At 42.6% G+C, this 26,583-nt stretch overlaps 1 protein-coding gene across 1 annotated transcript in view; it reads left to right on the top strand.

Moving 5' to 3' along the window:
• Positions 1-26,583, top strand: part of ANKLE1 (ankyrin repeat and LEM domain containing 1) — a 52,815-nt gene that overhangs the window by 11,499 nt on the left and 14,733 nt on the right. Inside the window, exons 3-6 of the mRNA XM_040327049.1 lie at positions 10,145-10,250; positions 10,335-10,446; positions 17,657-20,119; positions 21,864-22,038. Of these exons, the coding sequence (XP_040182983.1) occupies positions 10,145-10,250; positions 10,335-10,446; positions 17,657-20,119; positions 21,864-22,038 (2,856 nt within the window). The remainder of the gene's footprint in view (positions 1-10,144; positions 10,251-10,334; positions 10,447-17,656; positions 20,120-21,863; positions 22,039-26,583) is intronic.

Raw genomic sequence — 26,583 nt, 5'->3', positions numbered from 1 at the left:
TCTCCTCTGAGAATCTGGCCCTATAGATTTAAACTGTAAATCACTTATAGAGCTGTTCTTCTTATGCGATCAATGACAGTGTTGCTTCTTGAGACTTTGATGCTTAGTCTCCATTCACACCTCAGCGTAGGTGATCTGACGCGTATTGCGGCGACATCAAATAGGCGTTTTGTCCCGCGATTTGCGGCGACAAAACGCGTCGTGTTTTTTGCTGGAGGGGTGATTTTTTACATGGTCGGCTATGCCTGAACGCCGAAGCCGCCCGAAAAAAAGGGTCCGGGACTTCTTTTGAGCTTCAGGCGTCTCGGCGTTCGGCGTGGAGATGTGAACCATCTCCATAGCCGACCATGTAAAATCACCCCTCCAGCGTATTAGGGGCTACTGCGGCGTCGCGCTTCAGGCGTATATACGCCTAGGTGTGAATGCAGCCTTAGGCCCCGTACACACGACCGAACATGTCTGCTGAAACTGGTCCGCGGACCAGTTTCAGCAGACATGTTCGGTCGTGTGTAGGCCCGAGCGGACAGGATTCCAGCATACATTTGCCCGCCGGGCCTTTTTCCAACGGGCAAATATTTCCGGACTTGTTTTAAAACATCCCGCTGGAATCCTGTCCGCTCGGACATGTTCGGTCGTCTGTACAGACCTACCGTACATGTCCGAGCGCCCGCCATCCCTCGCATGTGTCGAATGACTTTGACGCATGCGTGGAAGCATTGAACTGGCAGGACCGCCCACGTCGCCGCGTCATCGGCGTGGCCACGCCCCGCGTATTGTTTACGCGCGGATTTCTGTATGATGGTGAGTACAGCCACCATACAGAAATCCCCGGGCAGACATGTACGGTGAAAACGGTCCGGCGGACTGGTTTCATCGTACATGTTTGGTCGTCTGTACACGGCCTAAGAGACACAAAGTCAAAAGCATCTGGTGAGTGGCACGGGGGTACAGAGCAATGCATGCAGCACTGCTAAGCAAGATTAGCAGCACTGAATCACTTCTTATGTCTGGGGCAGCTTATGATGACATTTTGAAGCACTTTAAGCACAAGACACATTGCAAGAGACATTTTCTGGAATTTATTGGAACTTTTTTTCTTTTTGTGTGTTGTTTTTTCACATAAATGCGTAAGTAATAAGGATGTGTGTGGCAGTAACACTGTGCCATTGATAACATGATGAGGACAACGCTGTGAATAATGATGACTCGTTAAAACAATTGCCTAAAAATTCTGGTTTGGGTATTTGTTGAATAACTAGCAGTCCAAGGTTAACATTCATGCTCCTGGCAAAAGTTTTAAAGTGACAGCGCTGTGGTAAGTTTATCGATGTGCATAGATTTAAAGTGTAAGTTCGCCTTCCAACATTTTCCAAAAAGCCTCTATACAATTCCTTATCCCCTGAATAGTACATGCTCCTTTTTCAAGTGCTGCACCTGTTCCTATTACACATTCAGCTGTGAGGGGACCTCTAAAAAAAACTGCTAACCCCCTTGATCCCCCCCCCCTCTGTCCTGCTGCTTTCAAGATGGGCTTGATGCTACATTTGTGCACCCCCTAGTGGCCACTTCAGGGCATTCAAACTGTGTGTATGCTCAGAGCGCTCTCATCTTCTCTAGCTGCAGTGGCTCATCTCCTCTAGAGAAGGAGAGAGCACGATGAGCATAGGCACGTTAAACAGCCACCTTGAACTTGATAAGGGGCTCTGCTTTACTGGTTGTGTATGTTCTATTGTGTTTTATATTATCCATTTCTATGCAGCCTTAAGTTTGGTAGCAGTCAGGCAAAGTCATTCTGTATAGCCTGCAGGTCCTCTTCTTGACAATGTGCCTCCATTTCAACTTTTTAGATCTTTCACTTTGATCCCTCCCATGTGGCTACAGAATGCACTTCTTAGTTTATAGTATCAACCTCCTGGTTCTAGCAGGATTTGTAACTCTGGTATCCATCCTTTTACACCTTTGTCATTGGAAGTGACCACCTCCATGTCCTGATTCCTGCTCTGATTCTGACTACACCCTCTCTCAGGGAGCATTGGCTATAATGCAAAAATATTGGGTGCATTCTGCGTGATTGGCATTCTTATTTTTGGCAGAAGAAAACCATGACAGCCTTATGCAGCCCGTGATTAAGACATCTAAGGTGGAAGACCCCTGTACCTGCTTTGGGTTCTTGCAAATCAAAATGCTCTGTCAATGTCTTCGACAGTTTGATGGTTTGCTGCCTAGAGTAGATTCTGTATTCCCAAGGGGTTTTCTACCCTGTCTCCCCTTCCTGAGGAATAAGTCCTATATCTTCTCCACCCCCTGTGGATCTTATTAAAACCAAAGGTTAAACTCGCAGAACTATTTTAAAAATGGCGCATGTAGATGGACCAGGGAGACAACCTTATCCTCCACACTCCATAGCCAGCAACAGGGGTACGTGCAGCATTGTTGCCAGGCCATTACCGTAGAGGCCTGTTTAGAGCTGATAAAAATCCTTGTTCAGCAGCAACTTTGGTCAGAAGTGCCAGAGTTCACTTTCAGGACTTTGTTTGCCAGGCAGTATGTTTAATCAGTAGGTGCTATGTCTCCATCTAGTGGCATAAACACATTTAGTATTAATGCATGTAATAATGGATGTAAGAATTTTTAGTTATGTCATACTTTTTAATATCTTTTGTTTTTGAACAAAATGTATATTAATGTATATATATTTTTTTTTTTTTTATAGACCCATACAGTGATTTAAAGCGGTAGTAAACCCGCGGCTGTTTTTTTTTTTTTTTTTAATTTTTTTTTTTAACCTACCTGAAAGGCAAAAGCCATAATGAGCTAGTATACACTGCATACTAGCTCATTATAAAATACTTACCTCGGAACGAGGTTTGGGGAACTTACCTGGTCCACGCTGAGGGAGATGTCATATTGCCTCGGTGTTCCTTTCCCGGGTATCGCCGCTCCAGCACTGTGAGTGGCTGGAGCGGCAAAGTCGTCACTCCCGCGCATGCGCGTGGGAGACTTCTTTCCGGCAAGGTCCGGCGGCTGCCCGGGCCTTTAGCCGAGGATCCAGGACTGTTGCAGTCAGCGGCGCATTGCGAGGGGAATATCTCCTAAACCGTAGAGGTTTAGGAGATATTCTTTATACCTACAGGTAAGCCTTATTATAGGCTTACCTGTAGGTAAAAGTGGTAGCACAGAGTTTACTACCACTTTAATAACGTCCTCTTGTTTTTAATAATCGTTCATTTAAATTCTTTCAATATATAGAGATTGTATTTGTTCAATTCATAAGTTTTATAGTACAAAATCAAGTGATATGTAGGCAGTACTTTCCAATTTTTTTTTTTTTTTTTTTTTTAACCATGCAAATTATTATTTTTGGGTGGAGCACATGTGTGTTATGCGTGTTTTGCTTATCAGTTTTTTGCGCAGGCTCATCAGATTGTATTTATTTATGATTTATCTTTTTTTTTAAGTACCATTTATTTAAGCGGTTGTATACCCTGTTTTTTATTTTTTTACACCTGTAAAGGAAAAGCCATAATGAGCTAGTATGCACCGCATACTAGCTCATTATGAAATACTTACCTTAAAACGAGGTGAAAAGAACTTGCCTGGTCCATGCCGAACGAGATGTCATCTTGCTCCGGCGTGTCTTCCGGGTATCGCCGCTCCAGCGCTGTGATTGGCTGGAGCGGCGATGACGTCACTGCGCGCGGGAGACTTCAAACCGGCAAGGTCCGGTGGCTGCCGGCCCTTTAGCCGAGGATCCCCGCTGTGCATGCGCCGCTGCAATCTTTATACCTACAGGTAAGCCTTATTATAGGCTTACCTGTAGGTAAAAGTAAAAAGGTGGGGTATACAACCACTTTAGTACTTTTATTTGTATTTATGTTTTACAGTTTATTTCACAATGTTTTGCGTGTATCGGTCCATCTAAAATAAGACAGAACAAGTAGCCGTTTGCTCATTGAGACCCCTTTCACACTGAGGCAGTTTTCAGGCGCTTTAGCGCTAAAAATGGCCTTTGCTAAGCGCATGAAAACCACCTCTAATTCAAGTGTGATTTTCCACACTGGGGCGGGATGTTCCGAAAAGTCCTGCAAGCAACATGTTTGGGAGTGCTGTATTTAACGCAGAAAGCATGGCAAACAGGTGTTTCAGCAGCTCCTGCTAATTAGGTTTAAAATGCCCACATTCCCTGGGCTGGCAGGCTTGACAAATCTCCTCCTGAGGTTACTGGTAAGCAACAAGGACATCGCTACTTACCAGCTTTAGGTGGATTCTTTGCAACAATAACTTGAAGATTGGTCAGTATTTTCCCACACTTGGCCCCACTACTTTTGTGACTGTAAGAATTATAATAAAGATTATCATGTTCGTACCAAACATTTGGGCTGGCCACTTTGAATGAATGAATGAATGAATGAAAACTTATATAGCGCAGCACATGCGAACTTAATCGCCTCTGGGCGCTTGTTGTTCCTGTCTCCTTTGGTATCAAAAGAGATGAGTCTTGATCTTTCTCCTGAATGCTAAGTGATTCTCCTCCAACCGAATGCTGGTTGGTAAAGCGTTCCATAGTCTAGGCCCTTGGACCGCGAATCTCCTTTCTCCTTTGGACTTGTATCTGGCTTTGGGTATCTGGAGGAAATTTTGATTGGTGGATCGCAGAACGCGATTGGGATTATGAGCTTTTATTTTTTCGCATAGATAATGGGGAGCATTCCCATAGATACATCTATGCATTAGACAGAGTGCTTTAAAAGTGATTCTGTCTTTTACTGGTAACCAGTGAAGGGCTCTCAGTGAAGGTGAGATTGATTCCCAAGGTTTTTTCCCAGTCACAAGTCTAGCGGCCGTATTTTGAACGACTTGTAGACGAGCGATTTGGTACTTGGGGAGTCCGAGGTAAAGGGCATTTGCATGGTCCAATCTTGAGTTTACAATAGCTCCCACCACGACCGCTATGTCTTCCTTGGGAATAAAAGGAGTAAGTCTGCGTAGTAGGCGCAGCAGATGGTGAGATCCGCTGACTACTGACCCTATTTGTGCGTCCAATGTCATGTGAGAGTCAAAGATGACCCCGAGACTTTTGACTTTGGCGCTAGGGGTGATGATTTTGCCCAGAATGGGCGGGGGGGGTCCAAGTAGTTGTAGGTTGATTCATACGCTTGGCGTGAAACAGGAGAAGTTCTGTTTTCTCTCCGTTGAGTTTAAGATAACTCTTTGTCATCCAGTCCTCTATCAAAGAGAGGCATGTCTCTTTGCTTTTCCAAACTTTTTTCCAGTATTTCTTCAGGGCAACTGTTGCAGGCAAATAATGGGCTTACGTGGCAGAAGGATAATGCATCCCTTGTGGTTGAGGCTGTAGTATTAACATTGTATGGAGTGCTACAATCTTTGTTATCAGGGTAGTTGCACCCCATACTCCCTTACCCCCACTATGTGGGCCACAATTGGGGTATGAAATAAGGACTTGTGTGCTTCCATTAGTTGCTATGAACCATTGGTCGACTTATACCCCCTGTGGAACAATCTGAATCTTCACCACCTCTCAACTTTTTTTTTTTTTTTTTTTTTTTTTATGGTAAATTCCCTGCATTTGAAGAATTGAAATCTAAGTATACCCTCCCTAATTGGTACTTTTTTTTTTTTTTTTTTTTTTTTTTGATAGATTCAGTTATGCCATGCCTGCACCTCCCAGATTGATTTAGGTATCACTCTGATTTTGTACACTAGCATGGAAGTGCTTTTGTGAGACGAGGCATTATCTAAGACTCACTCAACATTTTATAAGGCCTTGCAACAACCAACCTCGCAGGGCTAAGATAACTAGGGAAGCAAGGACCACCAAACCTGCCCACCCTAGATAATGTTTGGGATGATTTATGGGAGTATCAGTTTATTGGCTTAATGTCAGCCAGTGATAGACTTGTACAATTTATGATATTGCCTTACACCAACTAGGCTTGGTAAATTCTCTGCTGACCATTGTAGTGCATGTTGGAAATGCTTCCGTTTTTACATTCAGATTTCATTCTTATTTTTTTTTACCATGCCCTGTGCCATTATAGGGGTTTACTGGTCCCAGATTCTTCAATTCGTGTTAGATTTAACTACTGTTTGAGTACCTCCAAGATTCAGCATTATGTTTATTGGGTTTTGTGGTATCCTTGGCCCTGGGAAGGGCAACTAGACCATTACTTGGTATCTTCCCATACTATGCCAAAAAAAACAATGGGCCCGATTCACAGAGACTTACGACGGCGTATCTCCAGATACGCCATCGTAAGTCCGATTGGGCGCCGTCGTATCTATGCGCCTGATTCTTAGAATCAGTTACGCATAGATTTCCCTAAGATCCGACTGGCGTAAGTCTCTTACACCGTTGTATCTTAGGCTGCATATTTACGCTGGCCGCTAGGTGGGGCTTCCGTCGATTTCAGCAAGAAATATGCAAATTAGGTACATATGCCGATTCACAAACGTACGTCCGCCCGGCAAATTTTTTAATGTCGTTTACGTTAGGCTTTTTCCGGCGTAAAGTTACCCCTGCGTCTATGAGGCGCAGCCAATGTTAAGTATGGCCATCGTTCCCGCGACACAATTTGAATTTTTTACGACGTTTGCGTAAGTCGTTCGCGAATAGGGCTGGACGTAATTTACGTTCACGGCGAAAGCATGACGATTTGCCGACGTCATTTGGAGCATGCGCACTGGGATATGTCCACGGACGGCGCATGCGCCGTTCGTCAAAAACGTGGGGTCACTACTATTTTACATAGTACACACCCCCAACCAGCCTATTTGGAATTAGGCGGGCTTACGCCGGCCCAGTTACATTGCGCCGCCATAAGTTTAAGCGCAAGTTCTATGTGAATACACAACTTGCTGCTCAAACTTACGGCGGCGTAGTGTATCTGAGATACGCTACGCCCGCCTAAAGATAGGCAATTCTATCTGAATCTGGCCCAATAACTTTACATTGTAAATCTCCTACAGTGAGCTCCTAATCCTCTGTTGCTGACAGACTATATTTCCTCAACTCAGATAAGGCTGATTTAACTGAAGCAATCTTCAGCTTGACTATAAAACTATATTTCTTGTCCCTCGCCACCAGGAGCCTGCTCACACTCTTGAGTAGGGAAAGAACTCTTGAGACTTGTAGTTCTGGTGGGGTGAGGGACCTACTTGATGTGGGGCACCCTGCTGATCCCCCCCCCCCTTCCCAACAGCTGTTCCTACAATAATTTTGACATGGTAATGACATCATGTGGAATAATGAAAGATCTGTCCAGCTCCACAAGGTAAATGGAAAATTTGATGCTTGGAGAGAGGTTTGGAGGTAAATTTGGGACATGCCTATACAAATCCTTTAAGAAACTCTAGCTCTATGGGATCTTAACTTTTTTTGGTTTTGTTGTTGTTTCAAGGGCACCCACTTGAATCCTTCCTAGAGATTCCTCCCTTGTCTTTGAAGGTGGACTTCCTTCATTGTGGCCTTCATTGCTTCGACTAGGAGGGTCTCTGAATTGTTAGCTTTGTTTTGCTATTTGAAATTCGATTGTTTTGAGGTCTTGGGCTTGATCGGGGATGTCAGAGTATATCTGGCTTCCATAGCTTTCTATCCGCATCCCAGAGGGTCCTCGTAGGTGTTCTCTGGGCTGTCAGTGTTACTTATCTGTAGATGGTGTGAAGAAAATAGACTTTTTTATTCTGTATTTTCTCATAGGTTCGGTTTGTTTTTTAAGAACCCCTGGACCGATCTGGGTGAAATTTGGATATGTTGGTCCCCCAGATCGGGGCTATCAGGGGATATGTAATGGTAGGGATACCTTGTGTGAAAAGGGGTGTTCCAACTTTTGGGAAAATTGTGTGCTCTCTGCCTGGAGATAATCGGTTTATTCCTTAACTGATCTCAATATCTCCCAGGCAGAGAGAGAGGGTGGGTGTACTATAAAAGCTTACTGTGGTAATGTCGTCTGCTCCTGTCATGTAAATGAACCTTAGTCTGGCTATCAGGAACATTTCATGGTGTGATGCTAATTGACACTGTATTGTGTGAATTTCGATTGATGATAAATGTGTATTGTGTAGCAGGTGAAAAGAGCTTATCTTTTGTCACCTAATCTACATGAGTTAATTACTAATCATTTATCTCAGAGACAGAATGTCTGTCTCCTAAAAGATGTGTATTGGAGGCTCGTTAGTTACCCATTGTATGATGTTGTGGGTGGAGTGTGTCATTGTCCATCCGAATACTGCAAGTATTCCTTTTGGTGTATATAAGAGCCTGCCTTCTCAATAAAGTTGTTCGATGCCTGGTACACCCTTCATGAAGTCTTGGCTCATGTTTGGGGGAATATTCTAACCATTGGGAAGAATCATCCTGGAAACTGCATTCATCTCCACTATCCCTCTACCTCCTATGGTAGCGATAATCACTTAAAGCGGAGTTCCGGCCACAATTTCACTTTTTAAATATAAATACCCCTGTAATACTCAAGCTTAATGTATTCTAGTAAAGTTAGTCTGTAAACTAAGGTCCGTTTTGTTAGGTTGTTACAGCATTTAGACACTTTATAAAATAGAAATTGACTGGGGCCATCTTAAGTGTGGGCATCATGAAGCCAGACTGTATGACTTCCTGGATTTCAGCCTTGCAGACCTCGCACATGCTCAGTGCTGCACAAGCAGTGTCAGATCAGGTTTCAGCACCTGTGCTGTCCAAGTCACATGATTCTTTGAGACTGGGGAGTGCACAGACTCCTGGAAAGTTACACCCACTACATTCCCAGGAGTCTGTGCGGTGTAGGTTAGGAAGCATTAAGCACCTAGGTGCAGGAAGTGGGAAGATTAACTATTCTGCCTAGCAACAACACTTTGAAGGCATCTAAAAAAAAAAAAAAAAAAATTGTAAAGGACTAATGACATTTTTTTAAAACTACTGATGTAATGTTATATTTATGGGTGGAACTCCACTTTAAGCTTGGCGATTGAGGGGTGGAAAGAAGGCAGCAGTACTATAACCACTGTAGGTCTTAACAGATGGATACCCAGGATATTTCTCAGCCTTATTACCTGAAGAAATTTCCACTCTGCTTTCATTCTGTCAACCCCACAGAAGTAAGGGGAGCTCTCCCCAAAGTGAAATAAATTCTCATTTAGCCATTGTCACTGCAGCAAGAGTCCCCATTGGAATATATCCCTCTATACCTGTTGACAACTCAATTTTTTTTTATTTGTTTTACTTTTTCTAATTTTGAGTCCCAGTGACAGTGGTCATCAGGACAAAAAGAAAGGGGCCAAACTTCCCAGTGGGGACACAAACAAACGGTAATTAAAACCTGATGGGGGTTTCAATCCTTCCATCCTCTACCTAAAACAAAAAAAAGTTCAACTTTAGGTATGTTTTACTAACATTTTGAAAGGGTAGTAAGAGAAACAGTTGTTTGTCAATCTCTTGCTCTTGAGTAAGTTTTTCTGGAAAAAAGTCCTAGGGTGCATTCATACCTGCAAATTCACCCAACTTTTAAATTGGTGATCCCAGGGGTTCCCAGCGTGTAGCTGCAGAAGGTAGCCCCATTGAAAACATCAGGAGGCTGCTGGCTTTCTCAACGAATCACAGCGACTCACATGTAATTTCTCATATAGCAATCGCGTGCGGGTGATTGGCCCTTGACATAGGCAGTGAGTAGCTGTGAGAGTCGGCAGCCTCCCATCCCTAAGCCAATTGCCAGGTACAGAGGGGCGGACTGACCACTCAGGAATTGCCCCAGGGCCCATGCCACTAGGGGGCCCCATCAGGGTTGCAGCCTCGGTAAAACCAGGTACAGTATGTAAAAATCTGTGCTTTAAAAAAAAAAAAGACAGTAGCACTAAACAAAAGCTTTGTTTGTCCTAAAAAAATGATGTATGTATTAATGTGGTTATCATAAATGATGACATAACGGTGAACAGGCCCATAGCCTAATTTTAAAAATTGCTTGGATATCTAGGTGGTGTATTGGTGTGAGAAGTAGTTTAAAAATGAAGGCTAATAAAAGAGAATCTATGTCCAGGTGGTTATGTGCCCAAATGATCCACCAAGAAATAAGAAAACACTAATTCTTCTACCATGATGATGTACAAATTTTCTCAAACTATTCTTCTGTTGCAGATCAATAGAGGAACTTACTCCAGTACATGTAGCTGCATCCTGGGGTTGTTGTAAGGCACTGATATTCTTGCTTCGAAAAGGCGGTGACTCCAATATTCAAGACCAGGTGTGCCTTCAAATAATCAATAACAATTTCCAATTCAGTTACAACGTTTTTTTTCTTTGTTTTGATAACGGTTTCATGTCATAGGATGGGAATACAGCACTTGATTTAGCTCTGATGGAAAGGAACAGGAGATGTGTTGTTGCGCTTCAGGAATATAATGAAAGAAATGAAGAGATCTGTCCTAACCGAATAAATGGTAAGTTGTGTTAAGTGACATATATATATTTTTTTTTTTTTCTGTTGCTTGGACTAGGGCATATATCAGGCTGCTTCTAGGCATTTGATAAAAAATGATTTGTATATTTACTGTATTTATTTTTTACAGAATAGAGGAGTATATTTTAGGAGCGTCTTGATAACCTCCTTGTATTTGAATTTTCAAAACGAAGGCCTCGTACACACGACCGTTTTCCTCGACAGAATCCATCAAGAAACTTGGTGGCAGAGCTTTTTTGCTGAGGAAAACGGTCGTGTGTATGTTTTTCATTGAGAAAACTGTCATGGAACTCCATGAGAAAAAAAGAGAACAAGTTCTCTTTCCTCGTCGGGAGTCTCAATTTCCTCGTCGGGCTGGTTTTCGACGAGAAACACGTTCGTGTGTATGCTTAGAAACCCGCACATGCTCAGAAGGGTGGCGCCAGTGGCATCAAACTTCCCCTTTATAGTGCCGTCGTACGTGTTTTACGTCACTGTGTTTGAGAACGACGAGATTTTGTCTTGACAGTGTGTACGCAAAGAAAGCTTGTCAAGATTCTCAACAAGCCTGACAAGGAACTTGTCGAGGAAAACGATGTTTCATTTACGACTAGTTCCTCGGTCGTGTGTAGCAGGCCTAATATCATTTCTTTCTAGGTTCTTTATAAAGACTTTATACCTTCATCCATAACCATATAAAAGCATCCCACTAAAAAAAATGTTGGTAGAGTACTGATAGTCAAGATAGTAATGCTGAAACAACTGGAATAACAAGTATACAGAAAACAGTTTTGTGTACATAGGACAAAATTTATTAATGAAACATTACAATTTTTTTTTTTTTTTTCAATTGCAATTTTTGGAGCAGCTCAAGATTTTTACTTTGGTATAATTTTCTAAAATGAATTGTAAAGATTTGCGTTTAATATATTCAAGCATTCTTTTTTGCTTTTAGGCTACATTCACACCTGAGCGTAGCGTTTTGCTGCGTTTTTTACTGCGATTTGCCGTGACAAAACACAGCGTTTTTTTACCACGATTTGCCGCAAAAAAACGCAGCGTTTTTTGCCGTGATTTTGTAGGTCTAGGGTCACCAATGTAAAACGCCCAAATTCGAGCGACAAAAAAGGGTCCAGAACTTGTTTGGGCGTCAGGCGTTTTGTAGTGGAGATGTGAACCATCTCCATAGAGAATATTTTTTCCCCTCTAGCGTTTTGGGGCGTCGCACTTCAGGCGACAAAACGCTCAGGTGTGAATGCAGCCTTATGGTTTGAATCTTTGTTCCTGTTTTGAGGTGCAACATGTCAGATTTCATGTCAGGACATACCAAGAGCACTCCCCCCTGTATCGGGTCCCTCTGGTTCATAGTTTACTAACAGTTCCAGGGTGGCCTACCATGTTTCCTCTTGGGGCTTTCTCCTACAGCCGGATTATTGTCCCAGTTGGGTGTGGCTCACGCTCTGATTCTATTCTAAAAGGATTTCTCTGAACTTATGCAGAATTTTATGGGACAAATGCCATTTTTAACTCCTGAGAAAAATATAGTTGCGCTAGTGTCAGGACCACCTTTGCAGGGAAGGTGACTCAATGAGTGATCCACCAACCTTCATTACTTTTGAGATTTTGTTTCTCACGTGGACTTCATTTATATACATCTTTGTATATTCATTGTTGTGACAATTTAATATTGATCACAACTCATTAGCGCTGCACTTTTTGTTTCACCATTGCTTTGTACTTTGTGTGCTGGCAGCTTTTTCACTTAATTGTTTTTGGTTTAGCGCAGTTTTTTTTCCCCCCCCTTTTTTCAAGGTGACTCAATCACCCCCACTTATTATGAAATGACTGAAGTGCACGAATAATATTGGTTGTTCCCTTGGACTTCACCTTGGGCTTGTGTTTTCATATCCTCACAAATTTTCTGTACTTAACTGATGTCATTTGCTTATTTAGGGCTTATGCTTTATGATTTGTTTATCATCCAATTTATGACTTTAATTTGGTATTATTCGTGCACTTTAGTCATTTCATAATAAGTTCACGGTTTATGTTCATTCATCCTATTTCCACGTTTTGGGGTGGGGGTGATTGAGTCCCCTTCCCCGCAAAGGTGGTCCTGACACTAGCGCAACTATATATATATTTTTCTCACTTCTTTTCACTGTTATGTTATCAGGTTAGTTGCTGCTTACCTATTAGCACTTCAGGCCATTCTAAAACCTTTATTATCTTAGCGCAGTTTCTTTATTTCCATTTTTAACTCCTGACTCTGACCGCAGAGGCCATTAGCTTACTCAACACTGTTCCCTGCAGAAGCATTGTCTGACTTGTCTACAGCCTTGGCAGCTTCTAATTAAGGCTGCAACTAACGATTATTTTCATAATCGATTAGTTGGCCGATTTTATTGTTTCGATCAATCGATTAATCGGATAAAAAAAAAAAAACATTTAATTTTTTGGGGCAGGTTACAAAACACAAATTGCCGCAAAAACACATTACACGCTTTTCTGCAGCTTCTCCATTGAAGTATATTGAACCAAAAAAAAACAAAATAGCACAGTTTGGCGTTAAAAAGTCCTTGCCCTTTCCAAATATGCAGCAGCTGAAAAAAATCATTGATGTGAACGTGTCCCATAGGAAAACATGTAAAAGGAACTGTAGTGCGTTTCTGCAAAAAGCACCAAAAAACAGAGATGTGAACCCAGGCCTGAGATGTTTAGTAACATTATTGGGTTAAAAAAACAAAAATAAGTACAAAAAGAGCAAATAATCGCTACTGTAAGGCCGCATGTACACGGGAAGCAAGTGCAAACACATGTAAACTCAAGTTTTCAAAGGCAGAAACCTGCGTTTAAAACGTCTGGTTTTGCCGCGAATTTCGCGGCGTTTGCGGCCATCAGCGTTTATAACAAAGACATTGTAGACCCTCCCAAAGCTTTGAAACGCAAAAACTTTTGCGTCTGAACCCAAAATTTTGCTTCTGAAAAAACGAGCCTAAACCCAACTGCTTTAAAACGCAAAAAAACGTGAATGTGTGCATGGACACATAGGATAACATTAAATGTGTTCAGGGGCAGTTGAAAAAAATGCCCAAATGCCTCTGAACTCGAGTTTACCAGCGTCTCGTGTGCATGGGGCCTTAGGGGTTCATTTTTCTTTACTGTGGGACAGTGAAAGTAATATTTACAGTAGCGATTTGCTTTTTTGTACTATAAAAGGCAATTTTTTTTTTTTTTTAACCCCATTATGTTACTTGCCGATTAATCGATTATGAAAATTGTAATCGATTAATTTCATAATCGATTAGTTGTCGATTAGTCGTTTCGGCCCTACTTCTAATCCTTCAGCTATGGCAGGCACTATGTGATGAAGAGTCTCACAAATCCTTGCCCGGTAAGGTTGTTCCTAAGGAGCAGCCACCATAACTCAGTTTTAGGTCCCCGAGAGGCCCTAGGACATGGGTGCTCTAGCTGTAACAGAACTAAAATTTCCTTCATTGCCTTTTGAAGTCATGCTTGTAACTGTAACTGTCAGACTTGCAGTTCCTCAACAGTTTGAGGGCCACAGGTTAAGCACCCATGCCTTAGGACTACTAAAACCTTTCTCATACGTCCTGTGCTTTGACTGGAAACCTCCTGTTTACACCTCCCAAACATTTTACAATCCAATACCTATTTAAAGTGGAGTTCCAGCCATATAAAAGTCAGCAGCTACAAAAAGTGTAGCTGCTGACTTTTAATAATTGGACACTCGCCTGTCCCATGGTCCAGCGATGCGGGTGAACAAAGCTGTGGTTTCGCAGCTGGGCACGCACTGTGCATGCACGTTGTGATTGGCCGGCAATCTTTTGGGACTTGTGACGTGTCCCAGAGGATTGCACGGAGGGAGGGTAGAAAGGTGAACTTCCTTCTGGTGCTGCGGAGCCCTGGGAGGAAGTTGAAGTTGGGTGCCTCTAAAAAAAGAAGGTAAGCGCCCCCCCCCAAAAAATGACACACCAAATGTGGCATATTAGGGGGTCACCTTCACTGTCCAGCAGGACAATGACCCTAAACATACAGCCAGGGTTACAATGGAATGTTTTAGATCAAAGCATACCTGAATCCAATTGAGTATTTGTGGCAAGACTTGAAAATTGCTGTTCACGGATGCTCTCCATCCAATCTGACAGAGCTTGAGCTATTTTGCAAAGAAGAATGGACAAAAATTTCACTCTAGATGTGCAAAGCTGGTAGAGGGGAAAAAAAAGAATTGGCTATAATTCCAGTGAAAGGTGGTTCTACAAAGTATTGACTCAGGGGGGGGGGGCAGAATACAAATGCATGCCGCACTAAAAAAAAAATCGAGAACCATTTATTTACCTTCCACTTCACAATGATGTGCCACTTTGTGTTGGTCTATCAGATAAAATTCCAATAAAATACATTTATGTTTTTGGTTGTAACATGACAAAATGTTGGAAATATCAAGGGTTATGAATACTTTTTCAAGGCACTATATGTGAGACCCTTGTTTTGCCTTGAATCCCACTACTACAGTACCATGTTTCTCCGAAAATAAGCCCTACCCCGAAAATAAGACCTAGCGTGAGTTTCTGGGATGGTTGCAATATAAGCCCTACCCCAAAAATAAGCCCTAATTAAAGTCCTTGTAAAAACATGTAATCCGTTCTGTAAAAAGATTATATAATGTGCAGTGTGTCTCCCTTTTGTAACTTTATTGTGGAAAATACCTTATTTACAGCACTGCTGGGCACTCACGTGACCTGCCGGAGCTCTTCTCCTCTCCTCCCGGCTGATGTCAGCTGTTTTTTTTTTTCAATAAAACTTTATTAAGCCCCTACCCACTGCAGTACTCAAAGTGGGGCTGATGTCATTGGGGATCTTGACCCCTCCCTCTGCAGTATTTGGAGTAGGGTAGAAGAGCTCCAGCGGGTCACGTGAGCGGCAAGCGGCACTGTAAATAAGGTATTTTCAACAATAATGTTACACAATGAGACACACTGCACATGATATTATCTTTTTACAGAACGGATTACATCATTTTATAAGGTCTTTAAACAAAGGTTTATTTTTGGGATTACAGAATTTCACAATGCTGACTCCAGAGCTGACAGGGGGGAGAAACTTTTTTGTACATACCATAAATAAATAAGACATCCCCTGAAAATAAGCCCTAGTGTGTTTTTTGTAGCCAGAATTAATATAAGACCCGGTCTTATTTTCGGGGAAACACGGTAGCAGGGCAAAAGATCAGTTCAAGTGGCAGGCAGATGGAGGAGCACACCTATTTCTGTTATAGGGTAAGTTCCTTATTCACACAAACATTTTGCAGAGAAAATAGCCTATTGGCCCCTCCTCACTGGCTTTTTGATCAGGTCCGAGCTGTTCGACTTTTTTATGTGGTCCTGATCAGAAGCTCTATGTGAGTCTATGAGCAGACTGATGTAAATGGACTTGTGTCTATGCACATAGGTGTGTGTTTTTTTTTTTTTTTTACATGACATCCTGTCTCATTCAGCTCCAATTCAGCAGGGAGATTGCTCATGGATCCCGTGCTGAATGGAGCCATGTTTACATGCAGTTTCAATGGATGAACAGCTATGCAAACAATGATTGCACCACACATGTAACGTATCGCTGCAAGCATCAGAGTTCTGGGGCCTAAAAATTGGAGATTAAGTTGTGATTCTGTGCAACAAAATATATTTGAGTGTGTTTATTTAATCAAAAACAACATTCTTAGAGCCGGTTCACACTGGGGCGACCTGGGATCCGACTTGAAGTTGCCCCAAGTCGTCCCAAGTCTTGTGGTTGAGAAAATCAATGGGAGCCGTCTTAATACACACTACTGCAGTCGCTCCGACTTCAGAAAAGGTTCCTGTACTACTTCAATCCGACTTCTAGGCAATTTGTAGGCAAACCCCTCCCTCCCACAGAGCTGATTGTTGTTTGGCCACTGGAAAGCCTCCTGTCCTGGAGGCGACTTGAAGTTGCCTTGTACTGTCCTGGAGGCAACTTAAAGTTGCCTTTGTAAGTTGTCTGATGATTCATACTCAAGTCGTGTCCAAGTTGCCTCCGAAAGTCGTGCTGGAAGTCGTGTTCCCCCTGTGTGAACCGGCTCTTACAGAATATACAGATATAATAAAAAAATATAAATAAATATATACATATAGATAGATCTCTGTCTATCGAGGCAAGGTTTTAAATACTTTTAGAGGGGGGGGGGGACCTTGGATAGGTAAGTGTCATTGCCGAGATTTCCATTAACTTCTTATCCCATAGCCAAACAAGAAGTGAGAAAAAAAAACTGCAAATTAAGAGAATTATTTGGGGACCCCCAGGTCACCAGAACTAGTATCCCCATTGCAACATTCCCCACCCCAATTACTTTTTCAGGGACAACCCAGAATTTGGGTTTTTCTTTTAATTTCAATGATAATGGTAAATAGGACAAATAGAGAGTTTTAATCTCCTTACCGGGGGCACAGACGGCAATAAAAACTGACAAGCGTTCTAATCTCCCTCCACTCAATCTAGAAAAAGCGTTGCCTTCAGTTATAATTTTAAGGTAAATAAAACAATTTGGCTTCAGAACCTCTTTAAAGCAGAGGAAACCCCCCCCCCCGGATTTTTTTTTAAAGCCAGCAGCTACAAATACTGCAGCTGCTGACTTTTAAAAAAATGAACACTTCCCTGTCCAGTGCGCCCGTGAAGTCGGAGGACGAGCAATCGCTCGGTCCTCAGATGCTACCGCCACCATGCTCGGTGAGGGAATCGGGAAGTGAAGCCTTGTGGCTTCCCTGCCCGGTTCCCTAATGCGCATGCGCGAGTGTGCAGCGAGTGTGCAGATTTTCACTGGTCCCCGCTCACTACTGGGAACACTGTGTTTCCCAGAAGACAGCGGGGGGGTGATGCGAAGGGGCGTGACTCCCGTGGTATCTGCACCCCCTCCCCCTGAAAGGTGTCAAATGTGACACCGGAGGGGGGGGGTTTGAAAAGCGGAAGTTCCACTTTTGGGCGGAACTCCACTCTAAGGAAATATCATATGTACAACTTGCTCTGCATGCAAAGGAAACAAATGTAACATGTTTTTAAATTACCAATGGTAATAGTTTGAGTCTTTTGTATTCATTTTGTATTTGTCAGGCAAATGTATTGCTTTGTAAGCTACATAACTGTCTCTCTCTCTTTTTTTTTTTTTCCCCCCCCAGATTATTACAAGAATAATTTTTGTGAATCTGATGAAATCCCAGAGATGAGTAGTATTTCCCTCCTCCTTGAATCAGCCTATGAAGTGGGCCCATGTAGCAGCACCAAAATTTCTCCTTTCATATCTGCCCCCAAAACTGGAAGCACAGAAAAGGGTGCAGATGATGCTCTATTATCACGTCATTTAGAACTGCTAGGCATTGATTCAAAGGGTAGATCAGAAAAACATGAACATAAATTTGCTGCTATGGAAAATTCAGATTTGCAGCTGAATGACAAAATAACCAGCAGTACCAGTGAGGCAAATAATTCTGAATCCAAATGTGCTATTTTGACCATACAAAATTGGCAAGGCACGAAAGACTGTTTTAATCACTTACATCCAGATATCGCTGTTAAAAATGATTTTTCAAAAGTTGCTGATTCCAAGAAGGTAAATTCTGGAGAAAGTTATAACTCTGGAAACCAAGCAGAAGAAATACTAATTCAAAGTTTAAACTCCAGCTCTCGGGAACATTTGGGATTTAATAGCATTGGGAAGACATATGGCAATTCACTGTTGAACCATTCAAGAAAGTTTGCAGAATCACAGTTTATATTGGAAGGATTAGATGTGACTTCTCCAGATCATGTTTACACTTACAGCAGAAGCCATAGTGAAAGTGACATGGAAGAGACTATGGTGTTACCAAAAAGTGATGAAGTGACTGAAGATGAAGGCTTAGTAAGCCAGGACATTAGTTCAAGCAGCAAATATACCAGCTGTTTTAGTGATGGTTTCTCAACTATTATGAAGCATTCTGCCATTAGTGAAAAAGGTTTGCATTCTGATGTCAATTGCAAGTCATTGCTGGATTCAAACCGCAATCAGTTGAATGTAGAGGATTTAATGCCAGTGCAAGAAAGGGAAGAAGACACGGATAATGAAGACTTAAGTATTTGTGGCCAAACATTTACTTGCAGATCTCTTGTTTTACCAAGTCAAAACATGATGTCGGATGGTGATGAAAGCAGAACAGCCAGAACTAAAGAGCTACTGTGCACTTCACAATCTCCCACTTTACCTGTAGGTGACGCTAATGCCTATGAACGTTGCAGCCAGGATTTAAGAACTAGGTTACAGGATTTATTACTTTCCGCTAAGGGCTGTGGATTAGACTTGAAACAACATGGTATCCAGTCTTCACCTAGTTGTTTAAGGCACACAGGTGAATCCTCTTGTTCCAACACTGGTCCTTTTATTGGTGAAACAAATCCACCTATTGGCCAGAACTTGAAAGAGAAAAGTTCAACATGCTTGAATATATCCGCAGACACATTGCTAGTAGAAGCAGCTGATTCTGAAATTAAAGGAGAATTAGATTCTGAAATATGTGATTTGAAGGAACTTTTATTGGCAACTAAGGTTATTCATCCGATATCCCCCATCCTGAGTGAGGAACAAAGTCCACGCTTCTTTACTGAGCGTACAAGAAGCAGACTTCTGTCTTCCAAATCTCGCCACATAAATTCCTCTCTTTTTGATGAGCCTTTGGAAATGCCTCAAAGAGGCAGGAGACTAAAGAGCCCAGACAGAATGACAGGGTCCCTGGTGCCATCATTTAAAGTTAAAAAGAGCGTCAGCCACACCGACTCATGTCAGCATGAACCCACTTTAGAGACTTGTGTAGCACAGAATAATGGCTGCTTGGTTCAAACGCCTAAACATTCCGGGGGCAATGCTTCTGACTCTGAAACAACTGTCAGCATCAGCAATTTTCTCACAGATGACCTGTCTTCAGAAACAGAAGTAAAGTCTACTCTGCAAGTAAAGAAAACCTCTACTGGCCCTTATATTGAAAGCAGGATATCTGAAAGTATGTGGCTTACAGAAGATGCAAGCACTGAAAGCAGTGGGGAAGCTTGCCATAAATTGACAGAGTTGGGCTCATGCTTTCACAGTACATTAATTGAAGACACTGCTGGAAATTCTAAAGGTCCACGTTACAGCTTCAGTAGACTTTCTTGTGTACCAAAAGCTGATGAAACGGGGATAAATCTGGCTACTATACCTGACTCTATTATAGAGCAAGCACAGTTATCACCAGGTGGTCGTCCAGTGAATGTAGCTCATTTTGAACCAGTAGAGTATCTGTATATGGACAGTGAAAAGGGGCATGCGCTTGTTGAAAGACACATACCATGCACTGATCCGTCTATTAGCAGCATCTCGGACTCTTCAGATGATACCATTATATATGACTGGAGAAATCGTAGCAGCTGCAAGCAAAAAAATAAGGACTCACCAGCATCTACTACTGCCAGTCGGGTAGCAGTGAAACTCTACAGATTGTCCAATGATGAAATAGCCAGACGTCTGAGACGACTAGGAGAGGATCCTGGTGAAGTTAACAGCAAGACGAGGAGGGTTTGCATCTTGCTATTAGACAAACGTATAAAGGAACAAGCAAAAAGTGGCCCAGTAGGTGAGAGTGTATTTTTATTTATTGATTGATAAAAAAAACTTGAATATGTCGGCAACACTGAATTTAGGCATGCAGTAGTTCCAAAATTGGCCGGAATAACATATTTTGGCAAAAAAAAAAAATTCTCTGTGGTTTATAGCCTTTGGTTTAGTGTGCATGTGCTGATGACCTCAGCATATGCTGATACAGGGGATATCTCCTAAACCGTGCAGGTTTTGGAGATATCCGGGTTGCTACAGTTGAGCCTGATTATAGGCTTGCCTGTAGTAAAAAAAAAGTGTATTGTAAGGGTTTACAACCACTTTAAAACCTAAACAAATAATTTTTTTAAGTGATGTAGCTGTTGTGAGTGCTGTACTGTATGTAGCATCAACTACAATATGCAGCGCTGTGTTCTGGTAGAGTCTCCAGAGATTTAGGCCTGCTGCCAGAGCAAAATTGAGTCCTGCTAAATACTTTTCAGAGGAAGCCCTGTGTTTTTTTTTTTGTTTTTTTTTTTTATATCAATGATTACAAGCGTTCCTCTTATTGACCAAAGTGTAGATTGTGACATCTGCCAGATACTCCACCTCTGCCAATCGGAGGAAGCAGGCAGGAAGTCTCCCGTGATGCTGCCCGAACACAGCACTAGGTACTGTACATATCCGACACTATAGTATAGTATGATGCAGCTCTCGCATTAGCTGCATCACTTAGAAAAGGATTTTTTTATCTGTCTCCCATTGGGGGATTAAATTTGCAGAAACCTCGTGCACTCCATGCAATGTACAGACCTATATAAGAGAAGGGCGCCAAGGTGATTGAATAGATGGCGCTGTTACAATTGAGCCAAATAGCAGATGTCAAGAGCACACCAATATTGCTCAATAAACACCTTTTTATTAGACAAACAATGTGATGGTTCAGTGCCATAAAAGGACTGTTGCCTTGATGATAGTGGTTCTCCTAAATTCTCTGAAAATGGCCAAGGAATCATAAATTCTGGCAGGGTTTGTAAACTTCTGAGCACAACTGTATATTGTGCAAATGGGCTTCAATCAATAAAGTGTAGTGGTGCCTAGATATTGGCACCAAAAAATAAAAGGACTAATGGTGAGTTTGGCAGGACTGTCCCCCCCCCCCCTTTCTCTCACTCACACACACACACACACAGCACTGCCCCATCTTATCCCTGTCCACCTTTATATAAATCACCACACACAGCACAGCACTGTCCCCCTTTACACCCCTCCCCTCCAAAGCACTGCCCCCCTTCACATATCACCCCCCCAAAGCACTGCTCCTTCCACACACCCCTCACAGTACTGCCCCTTTCATATAACCCACACACAGCACTGTTCCTCTTAACATCACCCACCCGCTCAACGCTCATGACCCCCACTCCCCATCCTTCATAAGTTCACAGCCATGTCCCTTCACTCTCCTACCTTTTCACAGAGGGAACTTTTTCAAATTGGCAAGCAATTGCTAGGACCACCTCCTAGCAGCCAATCACTGCCTGGTTAACGTGAAACGTAACCTTGCTTAACTTACTTAACAAAACTTAAAGTATTGTCCCGTTTCCCGCTGTCCGCTGCTAATGACAGCGGTGGAGGCTGGGGACAAAATTGGCAGCTAAAAGGCACGCTTGGGCCGGACGCGGGCCACCATTTAGTTAGTGATACCCACTATAGAAGGATATGTTTTGCTGTTTTCGCTCTTGGTTTCAGAGATTTACAACCACTTTAATATTATTCTGTATTAGGTCTGTCCTTTGAATATAGTCCAGAGCTCTCTTTAGCCCTGCGCACATATGCCATCCCAGACTGTAACAACGATGAGGCCGTACTTTCTCAAGAGTTTGACCAACCGGACAAGACAAGAAAGTGGAGAGAAGGTGTTCTTAAATCTAGCTTTAACTACTTGCTGCTGGATCCCAGGTAAAGATTTATTTTTTTGTTTAAAGTTTCAAGTTGATTAGATTAACATTATGTACATTTGTGTCTGAAGAGGTTGTAATGCAATGAAATTCAGGGAACAGCACAACACAGATTTTGAAGAACCAAGTTTTTTTTTTTTTTCATGTGCTGTCCTGTGACATGTTTGGCTTTATTAACTGCCAATTTACCACTGAAGTAAATGAAGGATGCAAGCATTTATTTTTGGTAGTAGCATTGGTTGGAATGATGCCTTTTGTTAAAGATACAGTGAGGGGGGAAAAAGGTATATAATCGGTCTATAATTTAATAGTATTTTTATTTAATAACAAAAATATCTAGAAAACACATTTCAAAAAAGTTATACATTTGATCCCCTATCAATCAGCAAGATTTCTGGTTCCCAGGTGTCTTCTATACTGGTAACAAGCTGAGATTAGGAGCACTCTTCAAGGGAGTGCTCCTAATCTCCGCTTGTTACTTGTATAAGATACCTGTCCACAGAAGCAATCAATCAGTCGGATTCCAATCTCTCCTCCATTGCCAAGACCAAAGAGCTGTCCAAGGATGTCAGAGACCAGCTTGTAGCTCTACACAAGGCTGGAATGGGCTACAAGACCAGCAGCTTGGTGAGAGGGTGACAACAGTTGGTGCAATTATTCCCAAATGGAAGAAACAAAATAACTGTCAATCTCCCTCGGTCTGGGGCTCCATGCACGATCTCACCTTGTGAAGTTTCCATGATCATGAAAATGGTGAGCAATCGGCCCAGAACTACATGGGAGAATTTGTTTTTCTTGTCACCAAGAAAACAATTGGTAACACACTATGCCGTGAAGGACTGACCTGCTCAAGAAAGCACATGTACAGGCCCATCTGAAGTTTGCTAATGAAAATCTAAATGATTCAGAAGAGAACTGTGAATATATTGTGGTCAGATGAGACCAAAATAGAGCTCTTTGGCATCAACTCAACTTTCCATGTTTGTGTTTGGAGGAGGAGGAATGCTGCCTATGACCCCAAGAACACCATCCCCACTGTCAAACATGGAGGTGGAAACAATATGCTTTGGGGGTGTTTTTCTACTAAGGGCATAGAACACTGCATCAAAGGGACAATGGTCAGGGCCACATCAAATCTTGGGTGAGAACCTCCTTCCCTTGAAAATGGGTCGTGGATGGGTATTCCAGCATAACAATGACCCTAAACACACGGCCAAGGCAACAAAGTGGCTCAAGAAGAAGCACATTGAGGTCCTTGAGTGGCCTAGCCAGTCTCAAGACCTAATCCCATAAAAAAAAATTGTGGAGGGAAATGCCAAACGTCAGCCTCTAAACCTTAATGATTTGGAGAGGATCTGGAGACTTGGAGAGGAGTTGGACAAAATCCCTCCTGAGGTGTATGCAAACCTGGTGGTCAACATCTGACCTCTGTGATTGCCAACATATGCTTATTTCACTAATTTAAATGCAAATCCATTTAAAACTTTTTTGAAATGCATTTTCTCTGGAGTCTCACTGTTAAAATAAACCTACCATTAATATAAACTGATCATTTTTATGTCAGTGGGCAAATGTACAAAATCAGCACGGGATCAATTACTTTTTTCCCCTCACTGTATGTCTGTTGATATGTGTGGGGAGCCTTTTAAGGTGTACTGTATGTCTGGGCAAAAAAAAAAAAAAACATGCCGTACATCTCTACAATACATGCACTTTCTCCCAGGTTTATACCTTTTAAAAATTGTAAGTACAGAAAAATACCTATTGATCGGCCAGAAATGCGCTTGTGGCTCCTGAGTACTGTTGTGGGCTGACCATACACAGCACGTTTGTTAACCGAGTGGTGTCAACCCTGCCCAGTTGTCTTGTGCTAAATTTCTCAATGCCACCATAGTACAACAATGGTTCTCTACCCTGTCCTTAAAGCGGATGTGCCACAAAAAAAAAATATTAAAAGCCAGCAGCTACAAATACTGCAGCTGCTGACTTTTAATATTAGGACACTTACCTGTCCTGGAGTCCAGCGCCGTCCGCAGCAGAGGACGAGCGATCGCTCGTCTCTCTGCTGCTCCCCCCGCCATCCTCAGTGAGGGAACCAGGAAGTGAAGCGCTCCGGCTTCACTACCCGGCTCCCTACGGCGCATGCGTGAGTTGCGCTGCGCCGCTGATTGGCTCCCGCTGTGCTCTGGGAGCCGAGTGTTCCCAGAGCACAACGGGAGGTGACGTCATGCCCAGAGAAAACCCAAAGCTGTGTGGCCGGAAGTGGGTGCAAATACCTGTCTTTAGACAGTTATCTGCACCCTCCTCCCCCCTGAAAGGTGTCAAATGTGACACCGGAGGGGGGGGAGGGTTTCCGATCAGCGTGAGTTCCACTTTAGGGTGGAGCTCCGCTTTAAGTACCCCCAACAGGCCATGCTTGCAGGTTTTCCTTTATCTTGCACATGTGCTTTAAATCAGACTCCATGCTTTGGGATTTTTAACAGCTATTATATCTAAGAGAAATTCCCAAAACATAGCCTGTTGGGGTTACTTGAGGACAGGGTTGAAAGCTACTGCTCTACAACATATAGACTAAGGGGACTATTAAAAAAATAAAAATAAATATAGATAGATACAAGCTGACTGTTTTTTTTTTTTTTTTTTTTTTTTTAATGCAGAGATGCATGATCATCATCTCCACCTAGTGGTCATAATGCAATACTTTTTTTTTTTCTGATTAAGATATTAAAAAAAAGTGTTTACATATTGCACTGTAGCCTTAGCCTTAAACCTTTTTTTTGTAAATAGACCTTTGATTGGTCTATGGTTCAAGATAATTGGAAAGTCTAATTACACTCCTTGTGATAACACAGGAAGTGTGCCCAGGACACAAGAGCTGTGAATTTCTGACGCCATTAACTGGTACTTTCTTGCTGTTTTGGAACAGATCTAACAAAAATCTTTCAGTAGTATACTTAACAGATCAAAAGGTAGAAAATAAGAGAAGTTCATTTAATGAGTTGGCACATGCTTTGAATGTATTTAGGAGGCATGAATTAGAGCACACTTGCATTAACTTATGTTTCTGTGTGTGATTTCATTAACGTGCACTGTTTAGGAGATATTTACTGTACATGCAGCCAGTGACATCACTGGTGCATGTGCTCTAAAGGAACCCAGGTCGTTTCTTCAGAGCCCTATGCTGTAAACTGTCACGCTCGCACGCAAGCAGTTCGCAAGCCCAGAAGGAAGATGGGTGAAGATGGGAGAGCCTGCAGCTCTGACATCTCGGCGCTGGAAGGGCTTCATTTTAAGGGACATTTACTATGGCTTTACCTTGCAGAGTGAAAAAAAAACAACGGGCTAGATTCAGCAAGCATTTACGGCGGCGTATCTCCAGATACGCCGCCGTAATTTCAAATCTGCGTATCGTTGCGCCGATTCTCCAAGGCAGATACGTCTAAAAAATAGGCTTCCTCCGCCGACGTAACTTGAATGCGGCGGCGTATAATTGTGTGCAATATTACGTTGGCCGCTAGGGGCGCTTCCGTTGTTTTCGGCGTGGAGTATGCAAATTACCTAGTTGCGTCGATACACAAACGTACGTGCGCCCGGCAGTAGTTTTTTCCGTCGTTTTGCGTAAGGCGTTTTCAGCGTAACGTTGCTCCTGCTATTAGGTGGCGCAGCCAATGTTAAGTATGGACGTCGTTCCCGCTTGGGAGCAATGAACACTGGGATATGTACACGGACGGCACAAATGCGCCGTTCGTAAAACACGTCAATCACGTCAGGTCATCACACATTGGCATAAAACACGCCCCCCCCCCCCTTCCACATTTGAATTACGTGGGCTTACGCCGGCCCCATTTACGCTACGCCGCGGCAATTTACGGAGCAAGTGCTTTGGGAATACTGCACTTGCTCCTGTAAGTTGCGGCGGCGTAGCGTAAATACGATACGCTGCGCCGCCGTAACATCAAGCGCAGCTACCTGAATCTAGCCCAAAGACTTACTACCACTTTTAACATTTAATCAATTGTTTTAAAATGTATCATTCAGTTTGTTTCAGAGCATGCAATTTTCCCACACATTCCCCCCCCCCCCCTATACATCCATCCATCCATCCATCCATACACACACACACACACACACACACACACACACATTGAAAGGTCGGCAACAATGATTTACTAATAGGGAGATTATTCTGCCTATCGCCTCAGAAAAGAGGAAAAGGAGGTGGGCAAAATAGGCATATGTCATCTAGCCTATATAAGATAGGTAGGTGTGATGATTTAGTTAGTATATGTTTCCCTAGTTAATATCCATAAATTAGATTTAAATAAAAGAAAATGGTACGAGTAAAATGAAAGGTGGGTAGATGAGAGAGATTGGGAGAGCATGATGCCAGGGGTTCCCGCCATCAACAGCAGGCAACTTTTGAATGTCAAGTCTTCAGCAGGAAGTGATCAGTGAAAGCACTGAATCCATAGACTCCGCATTCTGAGGAGTCTGTCGTGGGCGTATGTAAGCATACTAGTACATTTTTCATCCTTTAAAAAAGGAG

The sequence above is a fragment of the Rana temporaria genome, chromosome 1, assembly GCF_905171775.1.
Source record: "Rana temporaria chromosome 1, aRanTem1.1, whole genome shotgun sequence".
Classification (NCBI taxonomy): domain Eukaryota; kingdom Metazoa; phylum Chordata; class Amphibia; order Anura; family Ranidae; genus Rana; species Rana temporaria.
This window is presented reverse-complemented; position numbering and strand designations above follow the sequence as displayed.